Source organism: Schistocerca serialis, chromosome 5, assembly GCF_023864345.2.
Source record: "Schistocerca serialis cubense isolate TAMUIC-IGC-003099 chromosome 5, iqSchSeri2.2, whole genome shotgun sequence".
Taxonomy (NCBI): Eukaryota; Metazoa; Arthropoda; class Insecta; order Orthoptera; family Acrididae; genus Schistocerca; species Schistocerca serialis.
The window spans coordinates 659,743,496-659,756,425 of NC_064642.1; the positions used below are offsets into that span (position 1 = coordinate 659,743,496).

The 12,930-nt window shown below is 39.3% G+C and overlaps 1 protein-coding gene across 1 annotated transcript in view; it reads left to right on the plus strand.

Annotated features, from left to right (window-relative positions):
- Positions 1-12,930, plus strand: part of LOC126482161 (nephrin-like) — a 668,749-nt gene that overhangs the window by 115,183 nt on the left and 540,636 nt on the right. The window contains exon 4 of the mRNA XM_050106138.1: positions 4,446-4,575. Within this exon, the coding sequence (XP_049962095.1) occupies positions 4,446-4,575 (130 nt within the window). The remainder of the gene's footprint in view (positions 1-4,445; positions 4,576-12,930) is intronic.

The following is a 12,930-nucleotide window of genomic DNA, read 5'->3' on the forward strand; positions in this document are numbered from 1 at the left end:
AACTGAATAAATTACACGCTTCTCTAAGAAGACGTAAAATATATTGACTAGGTATACTGCTTAAAGATAAAACATAGATATTCTTGTGAAAATAATTGACCTATTCAGTTTTATTTGGTGTCATGAACATTCGACTTGGAAGTCGTAGCTTGAGTGTGATTTTTCTTTTATTTTTTGATTATCCATTGGAAATTACTATCGAAACCCTGAGACTTTGAAAACAAGGATTTTGTTTGTTTAGAGATATAATTCCCGTATCAAGAGCGTTTTTGAAGTATTATTCATGGTGTTAGCGATATGAGAGCTGCTGCAATATTCTGGTTGATCACTTATGCAAAAAATCCCACATACTGTGCACCACGTACACTGTAGACAGTCCGCAGTACACGTTAAAAGCAGTGCCGTGTAGACTTACTCCTGTATGTTAGTGTAAATACGCACCAGTTTGTCCATTAGAGGAGAGGAAGAAATCCCAAATGCATCAGAATAATGAAGGAATCCACACTTCACTGGCATCACACATAAAATATAATAATACACAAAAAATGCACTTTACAATGGAATTATCTCCAGAAGCGAGTCAGGCGGAAATAATGGCAAATCGGGAGTAGCAGCGGAATACTGACATCCGATCAGGCCTTCAGGATGCTTCACTCTTTTTAAGCAGTGTTCTTATATTTTCCACACTACAGATGAACTTTTACTTTTTATTTAATTAATTCGATCACATGTGCTTTGCCATTTTAACAAGGCATTGTCAGTGGCTGTTCTGGAAAGTTTTACTATACACTGAAAAAGTAGTTACAGTAAAACATTTAATTCATTACTTCAAAATACTTCACTTCTGCCTCATGTGGAAGATTGGTTCACAGTTTCCGTCTCCATATACCAGCTGAAATTTCGTAATGAAGGGCTAATATTTCAAGTATTTTCAATCTGAAATCGAATATGTGAAAAGGAAAACATGACATATTCCAGCACACACGCTGAAGCTGCCGTGTTAAAAAAGTCGAAATGGGTCTGGCCGTACCCATACAAACAATAAAAACAGATGAACATATCCATGTATGTTCCATATCTCCTCCTGAAGCAACGGACCGACTTTAACCAAACGTGGTACACATATTAATTACTGTCTGGAATGACTCACTGGAGGTGTAACAACCACACGTCTCTCAGGATGTTAGGGTGGTGGTGAAAAAAGGTGTGTAGCCCAAGACGTCAGAATACCCATACTTTTGTTACCTAGTATTTGAGAATGAGAGCTCTTCAAAGACTTGCAACAAACTTTGCACATAATTTCAAATCTTTACGAAATTCTTTGTCGCTGACGAATTCCACAAAATGGTGAAAGAAAAAGAGTTTGTCGCTCACTACATTTTTGCTCTTCATCCAGTAGAACTGCCACATGAAGCGTGATGGTTTAGTTTATTACTCCTTTACTACCAACTGCATTCGTGACACATTATATAGACAGCATTCACATACACCACTGAATATACCAGAAAAGTCACATGACTATACGAGTCTTAGCTCAGGAGATACGTCATAAACACTTAATGCGTGGAACATTAACGCATCATGCAAGATGTTTATATTCATTATTTTGTTGATTTTAACTCTGTTAGTAACAATTTTCTCAAACAGTATCCACATTTTCCGCTAAATGTACCTACAAACACATAACATTGTACAACACACAGCACTGAAATGCGATAAAAACTGCCGAATGATGGATGACGTACTTGCTTCTACGCAAGTAGTTCTATTCGCAATACATTTAGTACAAAGTATCCTCGTATGACGCTGAACGTAACTACAAGAATGTATCATTTTACGACACATAGCTCAGGACATATGGCGTCATAGACACTTAGTTGCGTGCGATACTGCCTCATCATGCGTCACGTTTTAATTTATTACTTCTTCACTACGAAATCTATTCGCAACACATTTAGATGACAATAGCCATGTATACCACTGCACGTACCTGCATAATTATATCACTGTACAGCACATATCTCAGGAAACATAACACCGTAAACATTAAGTTCCGTAAAATTTTCAACTCGCAGTTTGAGTTGAAACTCGGTAGACGAACAACTAAATTATGCTAAATACTTGTTAAAGGTGTTTGACTTGTGGTTTGGCGTGCATGGTAGATTGGTGTTGTACAGTTTTGAGCAGGACTACAGTAAAACCAGTTGCTAATTATTAGCGTAACATAAGGTTCTATTTAATCACTACTTCTCCCGTATAAGGATCATTATTTTATTAAAGAAATCTCCACCTGGGAACGTGTAGCAGTGTTGTCTGTCAAACAGTGTAAATGACACTAAATTCATGCTCAAAAGTTATCTTATACAACCAGCAAACAAACTAAATGCATGTTGAGTAATCTCAACTATACAAGAGTAAGAATTTTTATCATTCTTCAATGCTGACGCATAATAGTGTCACTACTAGTTGCAGATCGTCTGTCCAATTTACCGTCACTCTTATTCGAGATAGACCACTTTGTTTTAAGCAAAATGAACAGTTTTGACACACAATACCACACGCTCACAACACTAATGTATTATTCCCTGTTAAAAATATTTCATAAATGTTTGCCGCGCGAAGTAGCCGCACGGTCTAGGGATCCTTGTCACGGTCCGTGCGGCTTCCCCCGTCGGAGGTTCGAGTCCTCCCTCGGTCATGGGTATGTGTGTTTCCCTTAGCGTAAGTTAAAGTTAGAATAAGTAGAGTGTAAGCTTAAGGACGGATGACCTCAGCAGTTTGGTCCCATAAGACCTTACCACAAATTTCCAAATTTCCATAAAAGTTGTTATGAAATAACCTGGCTTCATACATCAGCGGAGAACAATTTTTATTAGGTAAGATACTGTTTGCGATATAATTAGAGATTGTTCACAATCTAAATGGAATTTATTACCTCTGAGTGGGTTCTGAGCCACCGATACACAGTTATTATTGTAATAACCACCACCAAGATATATATCTGTTTAAAAATTCAATTAAAAACTGCCGCTGCAATATTTCACAAAGATGGCGGCTAACATAAGACAACCACTTACCGAATCTCCTTCAGGCACTGTTTTACTACTAACAAATAATATATTCATAATCTTTTCTACACCTTTACAATATGCATTAACATTTAAAAGTAAATCTCAGTGTTAATCACTTATTATTCAGCATTTACCAAGAAACCGCACCGTAGATCAATAGCGCTAATAGCTGCGCTCCATTGTAGCTGATAAGAAAACTTAACATTCATATAGGACGAGATTCAAATTGAAATAAAAGTTCAAATAAAAGGTTGATTTCAATGACACAGAAACTCAATTTTTCAAGTATTACTGAACAACATCATACAGTTTTTTACAGACCTCTGTGTTATGAGACATTAATCACATCTAATCAGTACAATAGTTCGAACAAGAAGATGGATTATTCAAGAAGAATCATAGACAACAAAAGATGGAGATTTTCATTATCTTTGTCCATAGGTATTGTTTGAGATACAAGTTTGTTACAGACTATTTAATTATGTTATTGACAATAACTATTTATTATTTTAATAAAGATGAAGTCCTTTTTATTAATATCACGAGTATGTTCATTTAGATTCCACACACAATGATGTCGTAAATATTTTTCTGATAAAATATGTGCGTGGATGATAAAGTACCTATGCGAGTAAACACATGCGTAAAATCTCATCATGAACCTCTGAAACGATTTCAACCAGATTTGGTATAGTTATAATCTGGAAAAAAATACTGTAATGGTAAGAATCACCTGCTTTCTCTAGGAGAGACGATGATAACATGGAGAGACAATGGAGGAGGAGGAGACAGGGAGAGGCAGATAGAGGTAGGAGAGGGAATTATGACAGAGTGAGGGGAGAGTAGGAGATGGACCAAGAAAGGAAAGAGGAGGAGATGGATAAAAGAAAAGGAGAAGATTGGCAGAGGTAGTGGGGAGGAGCATATGAACAGACAAGTTGGGATGAGGAGATAGATTGGATAAAGAGAGGGAGAGGTGGAGGTGGTGGACAGGAGCTTTTGAGGTGGTTAGAGGGAGGAGGAAGGAGAGCAGATAATGCCAGAGAAACGGAGTGTAAGGAGGTGGACAGAGAGAGGGGAAGGCGGAAATGCATAGAGTGATTTGGCAAGAGGAGATGGACAGAGAGAGTAGGAGATGACCTAGTAGATGATATACCAAGGGAACGCCAGCTTTCTCAGCTAATAAATAAGATAAAAAATTCTTTTGCAGCATGCAAAAGCGAGTTTACTTGTAAATTGATGCATTTTTTTTTATTCTAGTGCATGTTTGACTTCCAAAAAGGACGAGGCAAACATCCAGTGGTAATTAGTCTGCCGCTGGCTGAACTGCGCACGCCTAGTTCTGACGGTGTGTGGTTTGTGCGCGTGTTGCAGGCCCGCTGGTCGAGGTGCAAGCGATCGTGCGCGGCACGGCGCTGCTGCCCTGCGACATCGAGCCGCCCGCGCCCAACGACAGCGTCATCCTCGCCATCTGGTTCAAGAACGAGATGACGCCCTTCTACAGGTGAGAACGCCACACGCGGCGCGAGCCACATTGCCACGCACCCGTGTAAAAATTGTGAAATTGTGTGGAAATCGTCCGAAAGTACCACAAACAGCGACACAAAGAAATGATAAAATCCATTAAGCAATAGAAATAGCTCTGCTGTAATCTAGTGCAAATAAATAAATGCTTCTAATGTTACGGTATTTACTGGATATCAAAAATCGTTACATATAAATAGACAGATAGTCGTCTGGGAAAAAAGAGCGTAAAAAAATAATGCCCCATGAATCGCAGATTGCACTGGTGGGGTGTCTCGTATGACTCAACGACACATAGCCGTACCGTCGGTGAAAATATAACGGTGTGGTGGTGGAGATGGCAGAGGAAACATGTGGTTCTTGCAGAGGGCAGCAGCCTTTTCAGCACTTGCAGCGGCAGCAGTCTGCATATCTGATCAGGTTACATCAGCCAAACTGCCCTTGCTATCCTGGTATTGCAAACGCCGGAAACGGGAAAACTATAGCCGCGATTTTTCCCGAGGATATGCAGATTTATTGTATGGTAAAACGGCGATGTCATCCTCTATGTTAAAATATTCCGGAAGTGAAATAGCCTCCCACTCGGATCTCCAAGTTGAGAGTACACAGGAAGATATCGTCAACAAGAAAAATAAAACTGGCATTCTGCGGGTAAGCGTGTGTAATGTTAGATTCCTTAGTCATGTAGGTAGGTTAGAGAATTTAAAAAGATGAGTTGATAGGCTGAAGTTAGATATAGTAAGGTCTTAGTGAAGTAAGATGGAAGGATCGAAAGGGCTTCTGGTCATGTGAGTACTCGATTATAAATACAAAATCAGTTAGAGGTAACGCAAAGAATAGGTTAATAAAGAATAACACCATAGGAATACTGGTAAGGTACTATGAGCGTCATAGTGAATGCATTATAGTAGCCAAATTGAACAGAAAGCCAACACTCTCCGAAATAGTTCAATTTAATATGCGAAACAGCGGCGCAAATGATGAAGAGATAGAAAGAATGTATGATGCAGTTAAAGAAATTGTTCACATACGTAACGGAGGGACAAATTTAATTGTGCTGGGTGACTAGAATTCGGTAGTACGAAGAGGAATAGAAGGAAAAATAATAGTACGTATCGACTGGGGCAACGACTGAAAGAGATAGCCTCCTGGAAGAATTTTACAGAGAGCATAGTTTAATCGTCGCTAACACTTGGTTTCAGAATTACGAAAGAAAGTTGTAAACGTGAATGGAAGGTTTCAGACTGATTCAGTAACGGTAAAACATAGAAATCGGAAACAGATTTAAAACTGTAAGATAGTTCGAAGGTTTAATCGAGAGTTAACCATAAGTTATTGCTTATGAACTGTAGATTACAACTGAAGAAATTGCAAAAATGTAGTAAATTAAAAACATGGGACTTGGATAAATTGAAACAACCAGATGATATTGAGAATATCAAAGGGAGCGTGAGGCAACGATTAAGTGAAACAGAGTAAAGAAATACAGTAATAGATGAATGGATGACTTTGAGAAGTGAAAAATGCCGGCCGAAGTGGCCGTGCGGTTAAAGGCGCTGCAGCCTGGAACCGCAAGACCGCTAACGTCGCAGGTTCGAATCCTGCCTCGGGCATGGATGTTTGTGATGTCCTTAGGTTAGTTAGGTTTAACTAGTTCTAAGTTCTAGGGGACTAATGACGTCAGCAGTTGAGTCCCATAGTGCTCAGAGCCATTTGAACCATTTTGAGAAGTGAAATAAAGAGGGTAGCAGATGGTCAAATAAGTAAGATATCATGGAAGATATTGAGTTTATTGATGAAATGAAAAGATTTAAAAATGTAGCATATCAAGCAATCGAAATGGCTTATAAACCTCTAAAAATCAGACTGAGATAAAGTGAAAAATGGCTTAGCGGGAATTGCTAGATGAAAAATATGTATAGCAGCAGGGTATACCACCTAGGGAAAATTTAAATATGCCATTGGAGAAAACGGATACCGCTATCTGAATATCAAGAGCTCAGGTAGAAAACCAGTACTAAGCAAACAAGGGAAAGCTGAAAAGGAGAAGAAACATGTGGAGTGGCTACACAAGAGAAACGAGAGTAATATTATAAAAAGAGATGAGGAAATAGATGAAGATAAGATGGGAATTGCGACTAAGCAAAAATTGAGACGGAAAACCTACTAATACCGTAAGCATGTCCAAATGAATGTTTCTTGCTTTACATATTTGGCTGTAAAGAGGCTTGTACAGGATAAAGTAGCTAAGAGAGCTACATCAGACAAAAACCACAACAAAAACAACAAGAAAATAATTGAAATGCAAGGGAGGAATGCATGGTATTCCAGAAATTCAGCCTCTATAAAACTGCGCTCTCATTGACACTTGGTAATAACGTTTCCATAAGACACAGACCAAGTACCACAGATATCCTTAGAAAATGCTTCACAATTGTAGTGACTGGAATATGAAATTGAGGATTCCTTACATGACGACCAGTTTGGGTTCCGGAAAGTAAAGGGTGCCAAAGAGGCTGTCAGACGTTGCGATGGATAAGGGGAAACAAGACATTTTGAAAAATTAAGACACTTTCGTAGAATTTGTAGACCGAAAAGCGTTCAACAATACAAAATGATATAACATGTTCGAAATTACGAGCAAAGTTTTAGTAAACAATCGAGAAAAATTGGTAAGGTGCAAAATGTACAAAAGCTAAAGGGAAGATCAAGAGCGAAGTGCTCGGATTAGAAAGTGTGTAAAACAAGTACGTAGTCTTTCACTTCCAGTGTTCAATATATGCATCGAAGAACCAATAATCAGACCAAAGGAACAAGAATGGGGTTAAAATTCAGAGTGACAATATTGCTACCCTCAATGAAAGTAAAGAAGAATTATAAGACGTGTTCAAAGGAATGGTCTAATGAAACACAATGTGGGTTGGAAGTAAACCGAGGAAAGACGAAAATAATAAGGAGCAGCAAGTATGAGTTCAGTGAACAAGTTAACAACCGGGTGTCGTGCCCATTTGTTCTAGATAATTGTTGTAGATGTTGTTTTGTAGTCTGTGCCCCGATTAGGGGCAGTCTTGTATCAGTCTCCTAATTGTAAGAGTAAGACTTTTTGCAATCAAATGATAACAAGACATATCGAAAAAAGTAGATAAACTGTTTATTATTTCAAAGGCAATTGCCTAAACTCTTGATACATATATAACTGTGTGAGACAAGATGGTCAATGCCCTCATGGAAAAACTTTTTAGGTTGCTTCCGGAACTGTGATTATACCCAATTTTGCACCTCTTCGTCTGAAGCAAATAAAAGTTTTTTTTTTTTTTTTGAGTCATCCGTCTTCTGACTGGTTTGATGCGGCCCGACACGGATTTCTCTCCTGTACCAAACTCTTCATCCCAAAGTAACGCTTGCAACGTACGTCATCAATTATTTTCTGGATTTATTCCAATCTCTGTCTTCCTCTAAAGCTTCTACCCTCCACGACTCCCTCTGGTACCATGGTATTTTTTCCATGATACCTTAAGAGACGTCCTATCATCCTGTCCCTTCACCTTGTCAGTGTTTTCCACATATTCCTTTCCTCTCCGATTCTGCACAGAACCTCCTCATTCCTCACCTTATCAGTCCACCTAATTTTCAACATTCGTCTGTAGCACCACACCTCAAATTTCTCGATCCTCTTCTGTTCCGGTTTTCCCACAGTCCACGTTTCACTACCATGCAATGCTGTGCTCCACACGTACATTCTCAGAAATTTCTTCCTCAAATTAAGGCGTATGTTTGATACTAGCACAGTTCTCTTGGCCAGGAATGCCCTTTTTGCAACGGCTGGTCTGCTTTTGATGTCTTCCTTGCTCCGTCCGTCACTGTTTATTTCGCTGCCTAGATAGTAGAATTCCTTAACTGCATGTATATCCTGACCATCAATCCTAATTGTAAGTTTCTCGCTGTTTTCATTTCTGCTACCTCTCATTACTTTCGTCTTTCTTCGATTTGCTCTCATTCCATATTCTGTGGTCATTGCACTGTTCATTCCATTTAGCAGATCATGTAATTTTTCTTGATTTTCACTCAGGATAGCAAAGTCATAAGCGAATCGTATAATTGATACCCTTCACCTTGAATTTTAATTGCACTCTTGAACCTTTATTTTAATACCGTCATTGCTTCTTCGATCTACAGATTAAACAGTAAGGGCGAACGTCTACATCAATGTCTTACACCCTTCTTAATCCGAGCACCTCGTTCTTGGTCGCCCACCCTTATTATTCCTTCGTGTCGTACATATGATCGTCAGGGCTCCAATGATATCTAAATCGTATAGGGAGCATGTGAACTGTGTTTTGGATATGCAGGTCTTCAACGAAAGCCTTCTGCAGCGTACTCGAAAGAAATTTGTCAACATGTTGTTGGGCATTTTGTCGGTAGGTTGTTTCGACTACTACGCAGAAATCTCGCTGAAATGCCCTTAGTCATCATCCACACAGTCCCGGTCTCCTCTCATGTGATTTCCAAAATTTTGTATCCCTTAAGGAAGATATTCGTGGCAATCGATTTACGTCGGACGAACAGATGCGTGCCTGGGTGCAATCGTGGCTATGTAGGCAATCGAATTTTTTTTTTTCGATTAAGCACTGATTGTCTTGTCTCAAAGTGAGATAAATATATTTATCGTTACGGCAATTACTTTTGGAATAATAAAAGTTTATCTTACTTTATTCCATCTCTCTCGTCATTACAGGACTGCCTCTTACAAGATATACGGTGCTTGTAGGGTAACAGAGACAATCATGTTTAGAACGTGTATTTGCTGTATGCCAGAAGAGCCTCCACAGTGTGCCCCAGATACGTCGTAAGCGACTTAATTGGAACTCAGAAACTTAAATTTTACTGGGAGACGATGACCTGAGATGTATTTATCGCAAGTGCTTGTTAAGTGCTTTAAAACCTGATTCACTTAGCGTGGTCTTCGTACTCAAAGTAGAGTTTTCCTAAATACAGCGCAAGACGTATCATATATGAGAAGGTCGTTTCACCAAACGTTCAGTTATAGCAACACTTAAAAATACAGGGTGGACAAACTAAAACTGGCCCAGAAAATATTTATGCACCTTAAAGTAGGCACTCCAACATACATCAGCAACAGAATCAGTTGATGTAAGTCAGGTTGCCCATCTTAAAGTGCATTTTATCGGTGTTGATTTCATTCTCCCCACCCAGTATAAATATTTCCCGAGTAGAGTCATAAAGCAGCACATGTCTGACTTATTGAACGAATCCTACGAAAATTGCTCTCACAAGAGATCGCTTGCAAGATATCCACGTTCGACTTATTCTCGCGTATTGGTCACGGGCCTGGTTTCAATGAAAGAGAGGAAAGATTGAATGAAAGGCTGCAGCGTTCACCTCGCACTGGTTTGGGAAATGAGAATGTGACAGAGCGCAATAGAAATGCAAAAACAAACTGTGATGGGAGACACCGCGGGAAAGACTCAGCGAACAACGGAAACGCTTACAAAATTCCAATAATCCAATTTTGAAACTTAGTCAATAAGCATACCACTGCCTCCAGTACACGTATTTCGCAGTGACCCAAAATTTAAGTGAAATTTGGGCTCGTATAGAAGGGTGACAATGATCTTTTATCCCGTATTCCACTCGTGAACTGAATTGGAAGGTGCAGGAGGGGCAGTGATGGGAGAATATTCCGCAACACGCTGTTCAATCCCTTTTGGAATACAGATGCTTAAATTTTTCTACACATCATGTTTCTCTTTTAAGGTGATTGTTGAGCAGCGTAGCTAAATGTTACATCAGTAGTCTCTTCAGCCTTTTTTCCCTTAATTTCTATTATATATCGCAGAAAGGAATTCAAAATTGAAAAATGGCTCAAATGTCTCTGAGCACTAGGGATTTAACTTCTGAGGTCATCATTCCCCTAGAACTTAGAACTACTTAAACCTAACTAACCTAAGGATATCACACAGATCCATGCCCGAGGCAGCATTCGAACCCGCGACCGTAGCGGTCACGCGGTTCCAGACTGTAGCGCCTAGAACCGCTCGGCCACTCTGGCGGACGAATTCGAAATAGTATGAGTCATAGACCTACATTCTCTCAACTTTTGTGAGAACCGTACGATTAATCTATATTAAGTTTCTTAAATTTAGTATCGCTTTTAATGTATCTTCTAACCGTGTACGTTAAATGAGTATAAGTAGGATAACTGCGAAAGTTTTCTTGGTTGCAAAATGGTTCAAATGGCTCTGAGCAGTATGGGACTTGGCATGTGTGATCATCAATCCCATAGAATTAGTTAAACCTAACTAACCTAAGGACATCACACACATCCATGCCCGAGGCAGGATTCGAACCTGCGAACGTAGCAGTCCCGCGGTTCTGGACTGTAGCGCCTAGAACCGGACGGCCACCACGGCCGGCTCGCTTAGTCAAATAGCGTTCTTCGAAAACATCTTACTTCCCTTCTTGTATATTTAGTAACGAGAGACAGTTCGCTTATTCCTAAGAAATGCAAATTATCCGTTTCATATACTTTTTGGTTTGATTTCCTTTTTTATGGGTCCTTAGTTACAGTAAATGTTTTGGGATGCGCAACGCCATATTTTCCTTCCTGAAATTTGTAAATTTAATCTTACTTGTTTCATCATTAGTTTGTAAGTTATCAGCTGATTCCGGCGTGTAGTTCGCACCAGGCATCCAACACAAAGACAAATAAAAATAATTAGTTAGTGACAGACGAACATGGCACAAATTACCATTTCTCCTTCGTCAAACATTAAAAAGGTTATATGCTACTACTACTTACTGTGGATAAAGTATTTTCTTATCCACCCACACCGAAATAATCTTTAAACGTGATTTAAAAATGCAGTTTTGAATAATTTGTGATAGTTACCTTTTGTCACTACTACGGGGACGTTATTTCTTCTGGTGTTGGACATTGTAAGAAGTATAAAAGTATATCCACTAATATTCCTCATATATCACTGTATCCATTATTTAGAGCAGTTTCAAAGTCCAGCCACTGATTTCTGGTATTTGCACGCACTTATGTACAGGCAAACACGTTGGGAGGTGTGGTACTGCAGTTACACTAGCTGAATGTTCGAAATCTCTAGTTTAATTAGCGTCCTGCGGAATAACGTTCCAGCCTCAGAAACGTTAAACTACATTACAGTCAGTTATGACGATTCGACTGGAATTGCCGCTCTTCTGTGGTTTGTATTAGCTCTCGTAGACAATTATTCTCCTACCAAACGCTGCCGTACCTAGCGGAGAATAGGTACTGGGGTCGTCGCCGTGTTTATTCTAGTGTCATCGAACGGGAAACCCTCTCTGGCAAGGAAAACGTATAGCCTGCCAGCTCATCCATTGGGGAGGAGGGAAGGGGAACTGACAGTCATCACGCTGCGCAAGTGGAAACGATGTTTACTTAGGATCCGCTTGCCTGCCTTTACGACCGGTAATGCTGTCCGACCGTCTCCCTTATGACAGACCTCCATTGTCCTTGATAAACCATTGTTCCTGCCACGTATTTTTTCGTATTTGTGATCTTAATGTGCATGATTAATTACTCAAATTCGCACATAACTGCTAAATGCATCCTGATATCACATATTCTGTTGTATTCACTCGGTTTCCAGTAAGTGGACTTCAAGTCATACAGTAATTTAATTTCAGTTGTCCTCCATTAACTGTCTGAAATTCAAACTTTCGTACTATACTTGCAAGAGATATTCGTTCATACTAGGTCTTATTCTTCCACGCATTTTTTTAGTGAAAATCACCCACCTTCATTTTTGAATACTTTAGAAAATATTTATGATATCTCACGTTTGCCTTCGCTGTTAGCATTAGAAACTAAAAGTTTATTAGTAAACAAAGTATATGTTCCGATGTCATTAGGGTTGGTAAGTGTATTGAATGTCATCTTAGAAAGGTTTACGGAACAAATGATTAAAAATATTTAATGTACTGTAATTCCGAGGGCATTAAAACCATTCCAATTTTTGGAGCACAGTATCACCCATCTCGAATTACTATCGCCGTAATGCACCTTTCATTCTGGCATGAACATTCATAAAGAGAAATTTGCTGGCATATTAAAACTGCGTGCCAGACCGAGACTCTAACTCGGGACCAGTGCTCTTCCGACTTTTCATCTACATCTACATGGATACTCCGCAAATCACATTCAAGTGCCTGGCAGAGGCTTCATCGAACCACCTTCACAATTCTCTATTATTCCAATATCCTATAGTGCGCTGAGAGAATTAACACCTATATCTTTCCGTTCGAGCTCTGATTTCACTTATTTCTT